This window comes from Diceros bicornis, chromosome 7 (assembly GCF_020826845.1).
Source record: "Diceros bicornis minor isolate mBicDic1 chromosome 7, mDicBic1.mat.cur, whole genome shotgun sequence".
NCBI lineage: Eukaryota > Metazoa > Chordata > Mammalia > Perissodactyla > Rhinocerotidae > Diceros > Diceros bicornis.
In genome coordinates this window covers 61,946,125-61,966,100 of record NC_080746.1, presented here as the reverse complement: position 1 = coordinate 61,966,100, position 19,976 = coordinate 61,946,125, and the positions used below count along the sequence as shown (strand labels likewise).

General features: G+C 38.2%; 1 protein-coding gene and 1 pseudogene across 1 annotated transcript; both read right to left on the bottom strand.

Moving 5' to 3' along the window:
• Positions 1-292: 292 nt before the first annotated feature.
• On the bottom strand, positions 293-1,243 carry LOC131409076 (olfactory receptor 51J1-like; annotated as a pseudogene).
• A 17,589-nt stretch (positions 1,244-18,832) lies between these two features.
• On the bottom strand, positions 18,833-19,770 carry LOC131409074 (olfactory receptor 51G2-like). The gene is given in 2 exon segments (XM_058546269.1): positions 18,833-19,191; positions 19,194-19,770. Coding segments are annotated over 2 exon segments (936 nt in total).
• Between the last annotated feature and the right edge of the window lie 206 nt (positions 19,771-19,976).

Here is a 19,976-nt window from a genome sequence, read left to right as displayed (position 1 = left end):
CCCTATGGGGAGTCCTATGTTTTCACAAATAATCTTTCATGCATTCCTACTCCAGGTATGTAAGGTGGTGGAAAACCTCATGAAACACAACATGTTTTACAATAACCTCAATTCTTTATGGTATTCTGTCACACATAATGTACCCCCACTTGCACCCTCATTCCAGTTCACTGCTTGATTATGGAGAACCTCCTATTATATAACATATTGCAAGGTAACATCATTTGTACAACACGCAAGCTAGGACAACATGTGATTATGGAAAAAAATCCCTTGCTACTCTGTTCTTTCTCTAAGCACTGGCTCTCTTCTCCGATAGAATTTGGACAATGCCATGTTGGATCTCCTTGGCCTTAATGCTATAGACAATGGGGCTGACAAGAGGTGAAAAGAAGAAGTAAGAACTGGCCATCATAGCATGCAGTAAAGGGGACACATGTTGTCCAAAGCGGTGCACCATAGATAAGCCAATCGTAGGTATGTAGTAAATGAGCACAGCACAGATACGTGAGCCACGTGTGGGCGCCTTCCTTTGCCCCTTCCCAGTGGTGATACTCAACACAGTGTGGAGTAACAACCCATAGGACACCACAATGAGTAGTGAATCCAGCCCAAAAGTGGAGGTAACAATGAAAAACCCATAGATATGGTTGAATGAAATGTCCCCACAAGGTAGATGGATAAGGTTGGGGTGGAGGCCGTAAGAATGAGAGAGGGCATTAGGGCCACAGAAGGGCAGGTCCCTTAAGAACATGGGCAATGAGGCCGTGATCATAACGCTTTTCAGCCCTATAATAGCTCCTGTGCCAAAAATATTGGGCAAAGTTAGGATGGTTATATAGCGCAGTGGGCTGTAAATGGCCTCAAATCAGTCCACAGACATGGCCGGTAACACAGCTGACTCCATAACTGAGAAAGAATGGATGGAGAACATCTGAAGAAGACATACATCAAAACTAATCTCAGTGGTGCCTAAAAGAAAGATGCCTAGTACTGTTGGCAGAGTGGATGCAGAGACACCAACCTCAGCCAGTGCCAACATGCTTAAAGAGAGGTACATGGGCTGGTGTAGGGCAGCGTCTGTTCTGATGACATGAAGAATGCTGCCATTCCCAAGGAAGATGACAACGTACATCAAGTAGAAAGGGATGGATATCCAGATGTGCTCTGCCTCCAGACCTGGGATGCCAACCAGAATGAACATTGTAGGTAAGAATTCCAAAGAGCTATTGGAGTTCTTCATGTTGAAACCTCATCCCATGGAATCAGTGCTCTCTTGAAAATCAGAAACAAACTGGTGAGATGTCATTACAATGGAGAAAGATCCTTGGACACTGATAAAAGGGAAGAAGAAAACAAAGCCCATAGATTCATATGGCCAAAGGTCTCATGCCTGAAATTTGACAGATGACCACCATCAAGAAATTCCAAGTATTAAGGAAATAACTGTCTCCATCAGAGGAAAGTTCAAGACTGATAGAAAATTATCCCTCTAAATTGCCGTACCCCTTGGATCTGCTAAGGAAGAAATGGCTGCCTTGTCTTGGTGTGGAGATGCCTGACCCTAGAAAGCTGCTGGGGAGACAGGCACTGTCAGCATAACATATGAACTAATGTCAGGAATAAGTGAACAGAGATATTATTGGTAAATATTGGATATAAAGCAAATAGCACACTAAATAAAAGCAGCTAGAAATACCTGATGAATGAATACAGATACATGAATTATCGAGGTCTAAAGTGAGGCTGAAATGTGACAGTGACTAGATCCTGGAGCAAGTGACTGGAAAATTAAACTAGAAATTAATGGAGCTTGGACGCACACTGAGTTTAGCTGTTCTGGGCTTTGAAAGTATTACGAAGCAACTGGAAAGATTATGTGTGAATAACAGAATGAGGCAGGAACCAAGGCTGGTAGATTCGTATGCAGACTTTAAGGTTTATGAAAATATTCTGTCATGATGATTTCCACAATCTCTTGATGCACAGTTCCTGGAGACAACCTACTTGATTCACTGCGTCTCCTTTCTGGGTCAGACACACCTCTGAATACACTGCAACAGCACTGGAACCCTAAACAGACTTTCAAGGAAGGTTCTCCTGGACAGGAGAGGAAGGCAACAAAGGGAGGAGAAAACCGCCTCCCTAAATTGGGTATATTTTAAGCTAAGCACAGTCTGGGCCAGCACAGGAATAACAATACAATCCTGGACTGACAGGGTAGTAAGGACTTCTAAAGGTATTTTTCACCTCTTTCACCCAAACACGCACAAACACTCACACACACTTCTGCTCACATACTTGGACATGTACATATTTCCACACTTGCTGAAGTCTTTTCAGCATCTTCCCTGATGAGAACTCTCCATTCAGCCAGTGCTGAACTCACAGGGACCTCACTACCACATGCTGGTTCTTATTAAGTCCTTTGTAGGTTGAGGACATACTCATTCAACTGACATGATTAGATAGTAAGATATCAATGATGACTTGCACTTTCGTTAGCTAATATTAGCTTGTATTATCTACTACAAGCACACAAGCAATACAGTATTGTGAGAGAAGGGCATACAAACATAGCTAGCATCATACAGATCCCATTAAACTACTGGATTTACAACAAGTTTTTGAAATAATAAATGGGCAAAACCATCTTTATTTTTAGGATCAAAATTGGAACCAATGGAAAAATCACAAGTTTGAGCCTCCACAAATAAGGTTACCAAGTTTTACTTTTTTTTTTGTTTTGTTCTGTGAGGAAGATTGGCGCTGAGCTAGGATCTATGTCCATCTTCTTCTATTTTGTACGTGGGACACCACCACACATGGCTTGATAAGTGGTGCTTAGGTCCGCACCTGGGGCTGAACCTGTGAACCCAGGGACGCTGAAGTGGAGTGCGCAAACTTAACCGCTACTCCACTGGGCCAGCCCCAAGATTTAGATTTTTAACAGTCCTTTATAGACACTGCATCTTCTCTATCTTGGTTCCAAGTTCTATTTTCATTCCCAATTATGCCAACTCCATTGTTATGTAAAAACAAAATGCCTTCCCAGTTATTGCCAGAAACTACTATTTGGCTTACCCCCTCCACTACTCAGCAAACTACACAGAGGATGCACATCTGTAATGAATCAGCCCTTCTTTATGCCGGGCATCATACAGGACCCTGGCCCTACTCAGAGAATCTCTGCAACTTTCCACCACAGGTCAAAGAACACACCTTCTTCCGCAAATATTCAAATACAATCATCACACACCATGGAGTCTTCTCTCTAATCTAGCTACAACCATGTTAAGTGCTATAAAATGAAAGTTCAGGATACAAGGAGAGGAACCCAGAGGGAAAAGTCTAAATTATTCTTAAAAATCAGGAAAAGCTTTCCTCAGAAAGTGATATTTTAGCTGAGACCTGAGGAATTAGTAGAATTTTTTCAAGCTAAACTGAGAAGTTGGGAGTAATGTCATGCAGAAAACAATTACTATGGCAGTAGGTGTATAAGACTGCACCTTGACAAAGACTAAAAGAAAACATGGAGAAAATGAAAATTGTTGATGGATATTAAAATTTTTGACTTTTTTCATAGTTTTTACTTTCATAAAAACAGAAGAGGAAAAAATGAAAAATAAAAAAAAGCACCTATTCCCTGCCTAAATACAGGATCCCTGTGCATCTATCATGGTCTGATGCCGTTTACCTCAGCAAATATTAGCTTAAGAAAAAACTTTGTGCTGGGGGCTGTGCTAAAATTTAGGGTAGGGAAATTCAGGGACAAATTACTGACCTCAAGAAATGATAACACACATCAGAACTTGCCATTGCTGAGGGACTTGGAGGACACTTCTGTTCCCCATTTGCTATAGGGACATAATTCTCTCCTGACCTCCAAAAGCCCAACATATCTTTCTTTTTTTTTTTGTTTTTTGTTTTGTTTTTTTTTAATAGAGTCATATAAGGTTTTTTTTTTTCTTTCTTCAAGTTTTCTTTTTAATTGATGTTTTAATGGTTTTTAACATTGTGAAATTTTGGGTTGTGCATTTTTTTTTGTCCATCATCAAATATATGACTCCTTTCACTACTTGTGCCCAACCCCCACCCCCACTGCCCCTCGTAACGACAGTACAGTTTTCTCTGTCCATGTGTTGGTTTATATTCCACATATGAGTGAGATCATACAGTGTTTGTCTTTCTCTTTCTGGCTTATTTCACTTAACATAATACGTTCCAGGCCCATCCATCTTGTTGCAAATGGGACGGTTTTGTCTTTTTTTATGGCTGAGTAGTATTTCATTGTATATATATACCACATTTTCTTAATCCCATCGTCAGTCGAGGGACACTTAGGTTGCTTCCACCTCTTGGCTATGGTGAATAACGCTGCAATGAACATAGGGGTGCATAAGCCTCTTTGGATTGTTGATTTCAGGTTTGTTAGATAGATTCCCAGTAATGGGATGGCTGGGTCATAGGGCATCTCTATTTTTAAGTCTTTGAGGAATCTCCACACCATTTTCCACAGAGGCTGCACCAGTTTGCATTCCCACCAGCTGTGTATGAAGGTTCCTGTTTTTCCACATCCTCACCAACACTTGTTGTTTTTTGTCTTGGTGATTATAGCCATTCTAACGGGCGTGAGGTGGTATCTTAGTGTTGTTTGGTTTGCATTTCCCTGATGATTAGTGATGTTAAACATCTTTTCATGTGCCTATTGGCCATCTGTATATCTTCTTTGGAGAAGTGTCTGTTCATTTCCTCTGCCCATTTTTTGATCGGGTTGTTTGTTTGTTTGTTGTTCAGTTGTGTGAGTTCTTTATATATTATGGAGATCAACCCCTTGTCAGATGTGTGTTTTGCAAATATTCTCTCCCATCTGGTGGGTTGTCTGTTCATCTTGATTCTGGTTTCATTTGTCTTATAGAAGCTCTTTAATCTGATAAAGTCCCACTTGTTTATTTTTTCTTTAGTTTCCCTAGTCTGGGTAGGCATGTCATCCGAAAAGATTCCTTTATAACCAATGTCAAATAGTATGTTGCCTATATTTTCTTCTATGATTTTTATAGTTTCAGGTTTCACCTTCAGGTCTTTGATCCATTTTGAGTTAATTTTTTTGAATGGCGATAGCAGATGGTCCACTTTCATTCTATTGCATGTGGCTGTCCAGTTTTCCCAACATCATTTATTGAAGAGACTTTCCTTTCTCCATTGTATGTTCTTAGCACCTTTGTCGAAAATTAGCTGTCTGTATATGTGGGGTTTTATTTCTGGGCTTTCAATTATGTTCCATTTATCTGTGTGTCTGTTTTTGTACCAGTACCATGCTGTTTTGATTACTATTGCTTTATAGTATGTTTTGAAGTCAGGGATTGTGATGCCTCCTGCTTTGTTCATTAGTCTTAGGATTTCTTTAGCTATTCGGGGTCTTTTGTTGCCCCATATAAATTTTAGTATTCTTTTTTCTATTTCTGTGAAGAATGTCATTGGGATTCTGATTGGGATTGCATTGAATCTGTAGATTGCTTTAGGTAATATAGACATTTTAACCATGTTTATTCTTCCAATCCACGTGCATGGGATATCTTTCCATTTCTTTATGTCATCATGGATTTCTTTCAATAATGTCTTGTAGTTCTCATTGTATAGGTCCTTCACCTCCTTGGTAAGATTTATTCCTAGGTATTTTATTCTTTTTGGTGCAATTGTAAATGGTATTATCTTTTTGAGCTCTCTTTCTGTTAGTTCATTATTAGCATACAGAAATGCAACTGATTTTTGTAGATTGATTTTGTACCCTGCAACTTTGTTGTAGTTGTTGATTGTTTCTAATAGTTTTCCAACAGATTCTTTAGGGTTTTCTATATATACAATCATGTCATCTGCAAATAGTGAGAGTTTGACTTCTTCGTTACCTATTTGGATTCCTTTTATTCCTTTTTCTTGCCTAATTGCTCTGGCCAAAACCTCCAATACTATGTTGAACAGGAATGGTGAGAGTGGGCAGCCCTGCCTCATTCCTGTTCTCAGAGGAATGGCTTTCAGTCTTTCCCCGTTGAGTATGATGTTGGCTGTGGGTTTGTCATAAATAGCCTTTATTGTGTTGAGGTACTTTCCTTCTAATCACATTTTGTTGAGAGTTTTTATCATAAATGGATGTTGTATTTTGTCAAATGCCTTCCCTGCGTCTATTGAGATGATCATGTAGTTTTTCTTCTTTGTTTTGTTGATGTGGTGTATCACGTTGATTGATTTGCGGATGTTGAACCATCCTTGCGTCCCTGGTATAAATCCCACTTGATCATGGTGTATGATCTTTTTAATGTATTGTTGTATTCAGTTTGCCAATGTTTTGTTGAGGATTTTTGCATCAATGTTCATCAGCGATATTGGCCTGTAATTTTCTTTCTTTGTATTGTCTTTGTCTGGCTTTGGTATCAGGGTGATGTTGGCCTCGTAGAATGATTTAGGAAGTGTTCCATTGTCCTCTATTTTTTGGAATAGTTTGAGAAGGATGGGTATTAAATCTTCTTTGAATGTTTGGTAAAATTCACCAGAGAAGCCATCTGGTCCTGGACTTTTATTTTTTGGGAGGTTTTTGATTACTATTTCAATCTCTTTACTTGTGATTGGTCTATTCGGATTCCCCATTTCTTCTTGGTTCAGTTTTGGGAGGTTGTATGAGTCTAAGAATTTATCCATTTCTTCTAGATTGTCCAATTTGTTGGCATATAATTTCTCATGGTATTCTCTTATAATCCTCTGTATTTCCGTGGTATCCATTGTAATTTCTCCTCTTTCATTTCTAATTTTATTTACTTGAGCCTTTTCTCTTTTTTTCTTAGTAAGCCTGGCTAAGGGTTTGTCGATTTAGTTTATCTTCTCAAAGAACCAACTCTTTGTTTCATTAATCCTTTCTACTGTTTTTTTGGTCTCAATTTCATTTATTTCTGCTCTGATTTTTATTATTTCTCTCCTTCTGCTGACTTTTGGCTTGGTTTATTCTTCTTTTTCTAGTTCTGTTTGGTGTAATTTAAGGTTGCCTATTTAGGCTTTTTCTTGTTTGTTAAGGTGGGCTTGTATCGCTATGAGTTTCCCTCTCAGGACCGCTTTTGCTGCATCCCATATGGTTTGATATGGCATATCATCATTTTTGTTTGTTTCCAGATAGTTTTTTATTTCTCCTTTAATTTCATCAATAATCCATTGGTTGTTCAGTAGCATGTTGTTTAATCTCCACATTTTTGTCAATTTCCCAGTTTTTTTTTTCCTGGTTCATTTCCAGTTTCATAGCATTATGATCTGAAAAGATGCTTGTTGTGATTTCAATCTTCTTAAATTTATTGAAGCTTGCTTTGTTTCCCAACATATGGTCTATCCTAGAGAATGTTCCATGAGCACTTGAGAAGAATGTGTAGTCAGCTCTTTTTGGATGGAGTGCTCTGTATATGTCTACTAGGTCCATCTCGTTCAGTTTTTCATTTAAGTCTACTATTTCTTTATTGACTTTTTGTCTGAATGATCTATCCATTGATGTAAATGAGGTGTTAAGATCCCCTACTATTATTGTGTTGTTGTTAATGTCTCCTTTTAGGTTTGTTAATAGTTGCTTTACGTACATTGGTGCTCCTATGTTGGGTGTATATATATTTATAAGTGATATGTCTTCTTGGTGGAGTGTCCCTTTTATAATTATATATTTCCTTTCTTTGTCTTTCTTAACCTGTTTTATCTTGAAGTCTACTTTGTCTGATATGAGTATGGCAACACCTGCTTTCTTTTGCTTGCCATTAGCTTGGAGTATTGTCTTCCATCCTTTCACTCTGAGCCTGTGCTTGTCTTTAGTGCTAAGATGTGTTTCATGAAGGCAGCATATTGTTGGGTCTTGCTTTTTAATCCATCCTGCCACTCTGTATCTTTTGATTGGACAGGTCAGTCCATTTACATTTAGGGTAATTATTGATATATGAGGACTTAATGTTGCTGTTTTGTCACCTATTTTCTGGTTCTTTTGGGTTTCCTTTGTTTCTTGTCCCATTTGTTTCGGACTGCCAATTCAGTTTGGTTGTTCTGTCTTATGACTCTTCTAGTTTTCTCTTTGTTTATCATATGTGGTTTTGTTTTGATTATTTGTTTAGTGGTTACCTTGAGGTTTGGGCAAAAAATCTTGTGTATGAGATAGTCCATTATCTGATGGCCTCCTATTTCCTTATACTAAGTCAATTCAATCACTTTTCTCTTCCCCTTCTAAATCGTTCTTGTTATACCTTATTCTATCTTGTGTTGTGGCTGTGTGTTTACAGTGATGAGGTTAAATTTATTTTTGGTGAGTTCCTTCCTTTGATCATTGATGTTAGTATTTAAGTGGTTGCTAACCTATTCCGGTAAAGATCTACTATTTTTCTGAGTTTATCTACCGATTTTTCTCCTTGATCCAAGCTTTGTATTCCCTTTCTCTTCTTTTTTTCAGGCCTGAGTGCCTTCTTGAGTATTTCTTGTAGTGGGGGTCTCATGGCAATGAACTCCCTTAGCTTTTGTTTATCTGGGAGAGTTACTATTTCTCCATCATATTTGAAGGATATTTTTGCTGGATAGAGTATTCTTGGCTGAAAGTTTTTGTCTTTCAGTATTTTGAATATATCATTCCAGTCTCTTAGCCTGTAAAGTTTCTATTGAGAAATCCACTGAGAGCCTGATGGGAGTTCCTTTGTACATTATTTTTTGTTTTTGTCTAGCTGCCCTTCATATTGTTTCTTTGTCATTGACTCTGGCTAGCCTTACCACTAGGTATCGGGGAGAGGGCCTTTGTCTGTTAATACATTTAGGTGACCTGTTGGCTTCGCTTACTGGTATTTCCTACTCCTTCGCCAGACTTGGGAAATTCTCAGCTATTATTTCCTTGAATAGGCTCTCTGTTCCTCTTTCCCTCTCTTCTCCCTCAGGAATACCTATAATTCTTATTTTACATTTTCTAATAGAGTCAGATATTTCTCGGAGTCTTTCTTCATTTCTTTTTAGTCTTAGTTCTCTCTCCTCTTCCATCTGGAGCATATATGTATTCCTATCCTCTAAAATGCTAATTCTTTCCTCCATATTCTCAGCTCTGTTATTTAAAGATTCCAGATTCTCCTTTATCTCCTCCATTGTGTTCTTCATCTCCATCAGCATTGATTGGTTTTTCTTTATGATTTCAATCTCTTTTGTGAAGAAACTCCTAATCTCATTGAATTGTTTGTCTGTGTTGTCTAGTATTTCGTTGAGTGTTTTTATGATAGCTATTTTGAAATCTCTGTCGCTTAGATTATGGATTTCTGTGTCTTCAGGGTTGGTTTCTGGGTGCTTGTCATTTTGCTTCTGGTCTGGTGATTTCACATATCTTTGCATTGTGGTTCCTGAGTTGGCTTTGTTTTTCCTCATCCTGGAAATCTCTGGTTGCAATTTCCACCCACCGCCACTGTGCGATCCTCATTCCTGCCCCCCCCCCCACCCTGCGATCCATGGGTCGAGTGCTTGATCTGGTCTGCCGCGGATTGCTTGGTCTGGTCTGGTTGGTTGAGCTGCAGGGTCCCCTTTGCGGGGGGAGGCTCTCTCTTTTGCCCTCTGGGTCCCTGGCGTGGGGGGCTTCTCATTTGTCCCTCGTTATCGGCTCTCTGGGGTGCTCAGATGTTGATGGTAGCCCTATGGCTCTTCTGAGTCCTCTGTGCGGGAGTTTCCCACTGGCTGAGAGAGCCTGAAGAGCTACGGTTTCACCTCCGAGGGCCGCCCCTCCCCCCTCTCTGGGAGCCACCCAGCCCAGGATCACTGATCTGATGGGGAGGGAGAGGAGTTCTCCTTACCTCTCCCCACTTCCTCCGGGGGCCCAGCATGTTCCACTCTCAGATGTGCGGCAGTGTGGATCTTTCGGATCTAGCTTTTCACTGTCTGGGATTCCATTGTTGGTCTGTGACTGTTCCTTTTGTTGTATCTTATCGGGGGAAGAGTCCACGGGAAAGCTCACTCTGGCATGACGTTGACGTCACTCCCCAACATATTTTTCTTAAGTCTTTAAATGGACCAAATATTTGTCTGCCTGTGGGTTGAGTAGCTGTTCTTCCTGTGTCTGTCCTCACCACACCCTTGATCCTATTGCACCCCAGTTCTTGTCTAAACCACCCCAGATGACCTGATATTGGAAGGGACAAATCTCGAGGGATACTTGAAACTAGTATCTCCCCTCCCTGTTATCAGCAATTTTCTCTGCCTTTCCATGCTCTCGTTTGTTTTATTTTTTTTCCTATCTCTTTTGCTTTTTTGTATACTCCCTATACTTGACTTTCAAAGTCTCCCCAGATAATCAGGGCTCAGGTCTCCTTCAAAATGATCTTAAAATGCAATCATTGGCCTGAGTTTAGGGTTTGTATGACAAGAACATTTCAGGTTGGCAAAGGAAAAAAAGGAACTATTTAGTTTCTAGGCCACTGTAATAGGACAGAACAAATCAGCAGAAAGAGAATGTGATGCAGTGTATACTCCACCCCTGGAAGTAGGTGGAATTGGAGGTGGATGCTATGTGCAGTACAACTGTACCTACTTAAGCTTTATGAAGCTCCGTTTCTTTGTTTTTAAGGATAGAGATGCTAATACCTACCTCAGAGAGTGGCTCTGAGTGTTTAATGTGAGCCTTTAGCAGCCAGTGAATACTAGTATCCTCCCACTCTTTCTGTCTCCTCTTTCAGGCATTCTCAGAAGGGGTCACTCAAAGTCAGATTGTCCTCAAATTTCTATTAGTAATGATCTTTCCTTGTCATCACCTCACTAGCACTCAGACCACAACTGTGAGGAAAACAAGAACACAAGGACTTTCCACTTAACAGATGAGTATATAAACAAGATACAGGCACTGCATGACTAATTCAAGATGTTATGATGGCAAAACGATTTCTAGAAACCAAGGCATTCTCTGATGTTTTTGTTTTGTTCTTCACCTGCCATTAAGTTTAGGAAAATCTTCCTCTCATTCCATCACATGGGTTCAGGAAGCTAGGGAGATGACTATTGACTGGGGATGAATCCAGAGAGCTAATTGTGGGGTAGAGTTGGGACTCCTTCTGAAAGCTGCTTCAGGAGGCAGTGCTGGGAGCTCATGGGCTTGAACACACACCACAAGCAGAACTGACCTCTGAGCATCAAGTGGGACTGTGGAAACTCACTTCAGCAAGTCCCTGCCACCCTGGCAATAACATCTCCCTAGTCCTGGGGCTGGAATGTTGCCTTCTCTTTGTAACCTGATCAGCTCCAAGAAGTGGAGGAATATAGGGGGACTGAGGCTCTCTGAGGAGCAAGTACCCGGGTAATTACATCACCCCTTTTCAATTTCCAAGGACATGTTAAGAGAAAGAAACAATGGTATAAAGTCAGTACATCTGTGCAATGGGTGTAATAATAATATGCACTTACTAGGAGAATGAGATAATTGGTATATATCAATTGCTTAGAAAAGAGTCTAGTTCATAAAAAGTGTGGTATAAGGGTTAGCTAATATTATAACTATTATAGAACAGTTGTATCCTGGAGAAATAATATATTAATATATTATGGTCATCAACTATAACTTTTATAAACCCACACATAAAAAATAGTGAGCACACTCAGAATAGTTGATCTCCAGAGAATATCAAGGGTGTTTAACATCAGGAGATGACAGAATCCAAGTGGTTAAGCTCCTGTGAGAAAAAAATTAAAGACTGAATTGGGAACAGGGGAGAGGAAGACTGGTCAGAGAGGTATGAGGAACAAGGCTTCAGTGTAAGGCGACAAGAGAGAGCTAGCAGAAAGTGAGGATTTCCAGAATTGAATGTTAAAGAGGATTTAAAATTGCTAAACCAAAGAGTTTTGATTATTTGTAGATGACTGGTTTGCCCGCTAATTTTCTGACTGATAAGAGAAAAAAAAAAAGAAAAAATTTGGCTTGAAAATACACGATGACCCATTCACAGGACTTTTTAAGTTGTTTGGAAAATATACTTTTTGTGCTGCTGGTTTAACAAGAGAGAAGATGGCTGTGCAATCAATGAGGAAAAGCTTTAAGTGATAGCTCATGTGCACAGACTGTATCCAGATATATGTGAAGTCAGCAATGAGCTGAGAGACTTAGGTAAAATGGAGGGACTAAGTGAATCATGGCTTTAATAAAGTCAAATAAATCTAGTGTGAATAAGTTAGTGAGGGAATTTTGGAGAAATATGTCTGTGATCAGAAAATGGGATACTACAGGTTAATAACAGAACAGAAATACTTTTGCCTGGCGAGGAGATCCAGGATATGGCCATGGAGTGAGCAGCCAAAGTAGAATTGAATTAAACTTCATTGGAATTGAAGAATATCAGAAGCTGTAATGTAAGATCATTGAATGGATGATGCACATGAACACTGAGCTGAGTTTGGGATGTTGGTATATTTTTCCCCAGATGTCAGTGCCTGTTTCAAACCTTTAGCAAAAATAACACATAAAGGAGAAGGTCATTTTCCATTATAAACTGAGATTGTGCTCTGGGAGATCTTTGGCCAAATTTTCCTTTATAAATTTTCAGCACCCTAAACACTCATTATACATTTAATGATCCTCTGTCTCTCAACAAATATATGAAAATTAGAGTTTGCGTTAACTATCGCTCATAAGTCAGTCATACCAAGGCCGCCTCACAGCTTTCTGAGAAAAATGCATTTCATGTATTTGCATATAATGGAACAGGAAATATCTGCCATATTTCCATGAGAAATATTTGCCCACAAGCATATTTTTTTCAGTTGCGCTACAATTTTTATATAAAACTCTTGCTGAGACGAATATACTTCGCATGGGAACATTGGGATGGAACTGTGCTTTTTAAAAAGGAGGATATAATTTTCTGCTGCTGAAAAAACAGGAGTTGTATAATTTGTATTTCAAATGAGACTATGAATATTGGAGTATCAAACATAGTATACTTTTGGAATTCCACAACTTATATGAAGTTTTCCCATAATAAATGGAAACTAGCAAAATCCCAATGCTCCATATATGGAAACACACATTACACATATTTTAGTTTACTCTTTCACAAATGCATTTGCACTGTGTGTACAGAACTTAATTTTACATAAATTTCATGCATTTTAAGATAATCATTTAGTCATGAATTTTCTTTTCTAATTTAACCAAAATTATCTATCTATCTATCTATCTATCTGTCATCTATCTTTAAGATATAAGTTTCTTTAGGAAAAAATGCTCTTTAGTTTCTCTTGTTTTTTTGGAAGACTTCTGTTTTACTTTTTGATGACGGTGAAAATGCCAGCAATGGGACTATAGTAAGACATCTCACTTATCATAGAGAGAGAAATCTGATCTCTCATAAGGTTGGGCTGAATGGCTTAATGTGTGATAGATCAAAGCAAAAAAAAAAAAAAAAAAAAAACCAAACAAAAAAACTAAAACAAAAACAAAAAAACTAATAAACAGAAAAGCCCCACAATGTTAACTTCTAGCTACGTGATATTTGTTTTAGGTTTAGTAGATTATTCGTGCACATGAAGAATTTATGATTTCTTATTGTATTCCAGAACTCTGTATTAGTATAAATTCCCCTCAACTTTTTAAAACACTTTTAAATATATTCTGACAACTCATTACCATTTTCTATGAGGGTTTCCTATAATGTAAAACATGTCTTAAATGCCCACAAATTTAAGTTTGTTCATGGAGGATAGGGGAATTGACCCTTCCAATCTAGATCAATAAAACAGTGAAGCTATCACATGTCACCACTGCCAAACATCTCTGCATCAGCACAATTGTAAAAGAGATTAGAACAGCTCATTTCCCTTTCTTTTCATGCAGAGTCTCAGCAGTGGGCCAAACTCTCTGTGTTTGTTGCTAAAAATTGAAAAGTGTAGATCTGTTTGAACATACTGGGGAAAAATAGAACGTTATAAGTAGAGGACTGGAAATAATGTGATTCTGCAATTTTGTCTAAAAGGATATTATGTAGAGAATTAAGAGACAGGACAAAAGCAACCTTTTAAACGTTGTCTAAGGCTCCCGGTGTACACAACTTTCTATTTATTAAAAATTAAATTACAAATTAGACATAGCCTAGAGGGGAGTCATCCCTGACTCTTAGCAAGCACATAATATAATGTATCCTGATAATTACCTAGTAAATGTGTCTTTGTAACAGAGAAAATGCCCCTGGTTTTCAATCTAACTGGTATTATAGATATGTCTCAGAATAAGAAAAACAGCAAGTATGTAAATGCTTGTTTAAACCCATTGGCTTGTTGAATGATGAATAAAGAGGCTCAATTCCATATTTTCACTTATGACCACTTCTGAAACCAGTCATGATTCAAAGACAAAAACCGATCCTAGGCTCTTTCTGATGTCTAAATAAAAACCAATTTTAATAGTGAATTTGATCAATGTTGGAAGATATTTCTCTTATTTTGCATACAATTACAAAAAAAATGTTCTCTGTATCTAAATTAACTAAATATACTTAGTATAACAGTTTGCTTATATTTTATTTTCCAAGAAAAGAAAATTTTAATATTATATTGAAAATTTTTCTTTCATAGTTAGAAACTAATTTTACTAATTCTCAATCTCCAAGGTGAGTAATACAAAACATTTTAATAAATGTTGAATACAGATATGTAGAGAGTTTGAGCAATCTCAAGAATATAGAAAGCTTAAAGTATATTATATTATATTATAACTATCAGATTCAGATTAGAATCATGAAGTGACCTGGTTCTTTATTTAATTGGTAGATAAATTGTATTAAAAGAAAAATTACTTTGACTAGAAAGAACATCTAAATACAGCTTAATGCAGTAAAAAATAATTATATTACTTTTTCTTGACCATTAATCTATGTTGGCATCTTGGATTCACCTAGTTTGTGGAGTGGGGTGGGATATTTAAAGGAGAAAAGGATTGGCCTCAGGGTATTAGCTATGCACATATTTTGACCCGGGAAATCCCATTAAGTAAATCCATATGTCCTAAAACCTCTTGGGACCATGCCATCCTTTCTTCAGGGACACTTGATTTGTTTTTGAGGTGTTTAATGTTAATGATGCTGTTGCTCTCTCTGCCCAGGAAAAAACTCAGCTCAGATTTCTGTTCCATTCCACTTTCGTTTTTGCTCTAGAGCCTTCATTTTTTCATGTGAAGGAGGACACTTTTCTCTAACTCCTGCTCTATCTACTATAGTTGATAAATCAGCAGTGGTGACACAAAGCCATGCACTAGTCTGAATTCCAAACTGGCATCACTACAGTCCAGAATGGTCCTGGAGTCCAGAACCCAAAGGTCCTCTCTAGTCTGATATCCTCTAACCTTTTTTTTTTTAGTACCAAGAAGAAAAATGCTATTGCGTCTCTCTTGAATTTTGATGCTCTACGTATTAGGGTGGATTGCAGATGGAGAATGAGAAAAATGCAACAATGGCAGTCTACCGGAGTAGACACACTGCACAGGCTGTCCAAAGTAATGCAACTGGAAGAAAATGATCATTGATGCTAAGTACAAGAGCACATAGACATGATAAGGGCCTTCTGCCCTATTACTACAGATACGCTGTCTAATATTGTGCAAAAAGTTTAGTATGTAGGGATCACCATGAGCAATGAGTCCAGCCTGTAGGTAGAGGTCATAACAAACAGTATATAACAGATGTCAATGGAGAAGTACATGTGGATGTCTTCCATAAAGATAAGTAGGAATAAGAACATCAAATACCTGAGTCCCAAAGGCAATATCCATTCAATGATGCAGGGAAATGTTGGGATGTTTGGGCAGAAGAGTAGGTTATAGCATGCCAAAACTGATCAACTGAAATGACCATCAGAATAACTAAACCCACAAGGAAAAGAGTATCTAGACAACCCCCAGAAGAAATGCGTACCGGTACTGATCTTGATATGCTAAGGCAGAAGTTATCTGGTATAGTAAGTAGGCTGGGAAAAGTATCTTGATCACAGTGAATGACAAAATATTCAGGATGAGGAACATGAGATTATAGAGGGCATGTTCAGTCTAAGTGAGGTAAAGAAAATTATGGTGTACATCAGACAGAAGAGTCTGTAGATCCAGAATGCTCTTTTCCAATACCTAGATGAAGGTTCAGGTGAGATCTTCACAAATTTATTGAGGTAAGACTATTTTGCAAGAGAAGTGTATGAATTAATATTTAAAACAAATTAGAGGTACATAGTTATCATTGAGATATGAGCCACTAGTCAGAACTACATCCTCAGAGTAGAGGGTGGCACAGGAATGTTGTAGGTTGTGGAAGCGAAAGACAGACATAGTTTTTACTCCTACTGCTCTCTCTGAAGCTCCCTATTCTGTGCAAAGAGGAATATATATACATCATGATATGCTAAACTGAATTCCAGTATGCCTGAGAAAGAGAGAAAAGAGCTATAATGTTAGCAGTCATCAGATTCCCTCCCCAAGGAGAGATACTATCGGGTGAGGCAGAGATGCAACAGCGAGAATGACAACTAGGGAGAATGGATAAGTTTAGGAAGGAATAAAGTAAAATTATGAGCAACATAGAGATATTCTCATGAGAAAAATAAAGAAACTACATGTATGAAACCTTATAAAAAATGATTTTAAAAAACTCCATAAGAAAAAAAGGAATGTGTATTCAAATCTTCAGTCCACATTAGTCTTCACTGCATTTTGAGGTAGAATACCAAAGCATTTAAGGATGAAGAATTTTAAATCATATATATATCATATATATATATATATATATATATATATATAGGAGAATTCAAATCTATGTTCATGACCTACCATCCCTTGAATAATGTGAACAACCTACCTAATAGGGTTGTGATAATTTGTAAAATATATTGAAAGATGTATAACTTTCATAACACCCTCACACATCCCTTTCCTATTTTCAAACTTCTTTTCAAATATAGACTTATATGTCACATACCATGTCTAAAATATTACCATAGATTTTTCCATATATGGTTAAGATTAAAAGATCCCAAAGTCTCCCAAATGTCACGGGGAATATCTAACTTAACCGCATGTAGTGGGACTGAGGTTGAGTTTTGCGTTAACACCATTAATGTTTTACTGGGAAGATAAAGGGCTTAGTATTTGCCAGGTGCATATTATTTTGGCTTTGGAATGAGAACCTGAAAAAGTCAGAGAGGGAAATAAAAGGTAGTCAATATAGGAAGAGGGAGAGAGATAGAGTAAAGGATATATACAGTGTCATCAAATGGGGTTAATTCACCAAGAAGGAAAAGGGTGAAATAAACTTCAAGGTCAAGGAAGTATACATAGACCTGTATTAATTAATTCAATAATTCATTTATTCATTTGCCAAATATTTATTAAGTAGATAGACTATTCCAGGCACTATAGGGTCACTGGGTGTGTGTAGCAAACAAAAGAGACACAGCTCACTCCTTATAGAACTTAAAATGTATTGAGCTAGAGAGACGTTAAAAAAGTAAACATACATAGATAATTACTTGACTACACTGTGGTGGGTTGTATGAGACAAACGACAGGGAGCAAAAAGTGCTCTTAGAATGCATAACGGGATGGGAGCTGAGGACAACTAGTCTTGGTAGCCACAGAAGCCTACGACAAATGAGATAGCGACAATGTAAGTCCAGGCCCCTACAATCCAAGGAAAACAATAATTTGCTCTCAATAATTTTCCCTGAACTAACATTTGGTCTGCAATAATTTCAACTCAAGACAATTTCTGAAAACTCATATTTCAAATTCTCCAGCTGACTGAGAATATCCAGCATTAGCAAACTTATCCTCTCTGCTTTCCACTTCATCATCTCAATGCCTATGAACAATAAATTCTTCCAATAAGGTTGTGGCAGGAAGAATTAGTGTTATTCCCCAAAGTCAGCATTCCTCAAGAACCTTACAGAATCTTGATTAACAAAACTCTTCCCTCTGGGCTTATCATCAATGCATATTCTCAGTTATGGGGCTTTGCTCTTAGTACCTAGTTTGCTTCTAACTGTCCCAATGTTTGAACAGGTTTTCATTATAAATGTATATATGTATAACTTTATATATATATATATATATATACTCAGACACATATACATTTTTTTATAACAGAAGAAAGTGTCAAACATATAATTTTTGAAAAATTTTAAACAATTTGGACAAAGTAATAATTCCTTTTGCTCCTCTCTTCACCATCACAGACTTCTCCAAAAGATCCATTTTTGTTATCAATTTAGTATATGTTTTTGCACACATAAACAAATTGAAATTTTTATATGATTAAATTGTTTACAAAAAGTGTCATCAAATATATATATATAGTTATTTCCTGCTTAAGCCTTGAATACCTATCAATCAGGGTCATTTTTGTTTTACTGCAGAATATTCCATAGTATGGATAGATCCTAGCTCATTTAACTATCTATTGGTGGCCACTTAGGTTTTTTTAGTCTTAATTCAAACATTGCTGAAGTGAAAACTCTTATTCAAGTCTCTTATTCACTTCTTATTCAAATGACCATGAAAGAGCATGAGTATGAATCTAGGGGTATGCTAAGAATTGGAATTTCTAGGTTAAAGAGCATGTGCATTTTAAGTTGACATAAAGAACGAACAGCAGACAAAATACTATAATTTAGATTAAAATGTATAGTGTATAAACATGTGCTTCTCTACACATTCAACAACATGCAGCATCATCAAGCATTCCAACTTTGACCAGGTCGTGAGCACTCCCTCCCTCCCAGACCGCCTTTGGTGATGAAACTGATTGGCTTGAGGGTAACCATTTCATTGGACCTAATCCCCTTAACATTTTCTTTCCAAAAAGAGTTGGATTATCTCCTGGTGAATCTGCTTGGTCTTAATACTGTAGATGATGGAATTGAGCACAGGAGGCACCAGAAAACAGACATTGGCTAGGAGTAGACGGAGAGCTGGTGCAGCATGCTTCATGAAGCGGTGCACCAGAGCCATGCAAATCATGGGCACATAGAACACAAGGACTGCACAGATAATTGATACACATGTGTTGAGGGCCTTCTGCCATCCCTCCCCAGAGGTAATGCCCAGCACTGTGTAGAGAATCAGCACATAAGAGATGATGATGAGCAGCGAGTCCAGCCCAAAATTAGAAGTAACAATGCAGAGCCCCAGAATGCTGTTGGGACAGTATCCGCACAGGGAAGCTAGATTAGATCTGAGTGAAGACAAAAGGAGTGGGAGAGGACGTTGTGTCCACAGAAGGGAAGATGCTTCAGGAGAAAGGACAGTGGGAACATGAGCATCACACTCTTCAGTCCAAGTGCAGCTCCACTACCAGCAATACGGGGAAGGGTCAGGATGGCCGTGTACCACAGTGGGTTGTAGATGGTCACAAAGCTGTCCACAGACACGGCCAGCAGAACTCCAGACTCCATGATGGAAAATGAATGTATGGAGAACATCTGCAAAAGGCAGGCTTCAAAGTAGATCTCACTGGCACCAAAAAGGAAGATGCCCATCACAGTGGACAGTGTAGAAGCAGAGACACCAAGCTCTGCAAAGGCCAGCATAGCTAGCAATAGGTACATTGGCTGGTGCAGAGAGGTATTTTTCTTGATCACTGTGAGGATAAGACTATTTCCCACAATGGCCACAAGATATGTGAAGCATAACAGGAAGATAAAACAAGGGTACAGGGCCTCTAGACCAGGGAGACCAGTCAGCAGAAAATATTTTTGTGTGAATTGACTGCTGTTGAACATTTTCTTATGTCTGGAGTCTGGGGACTTTGACATAGGGAGGTGCCAGAGATGCAACCTGGGGTGAGACACATAAAGATTATTGAAGACAGAGGGACCTATAAATTCCTCTGTTTAGTACAATCTACCCACTTATGTCCATTCTCTCACCCATGAGCAGTTCCATTTGGTCTTCAATACTAAATAAAAATGTGGAGTCATGACATGCA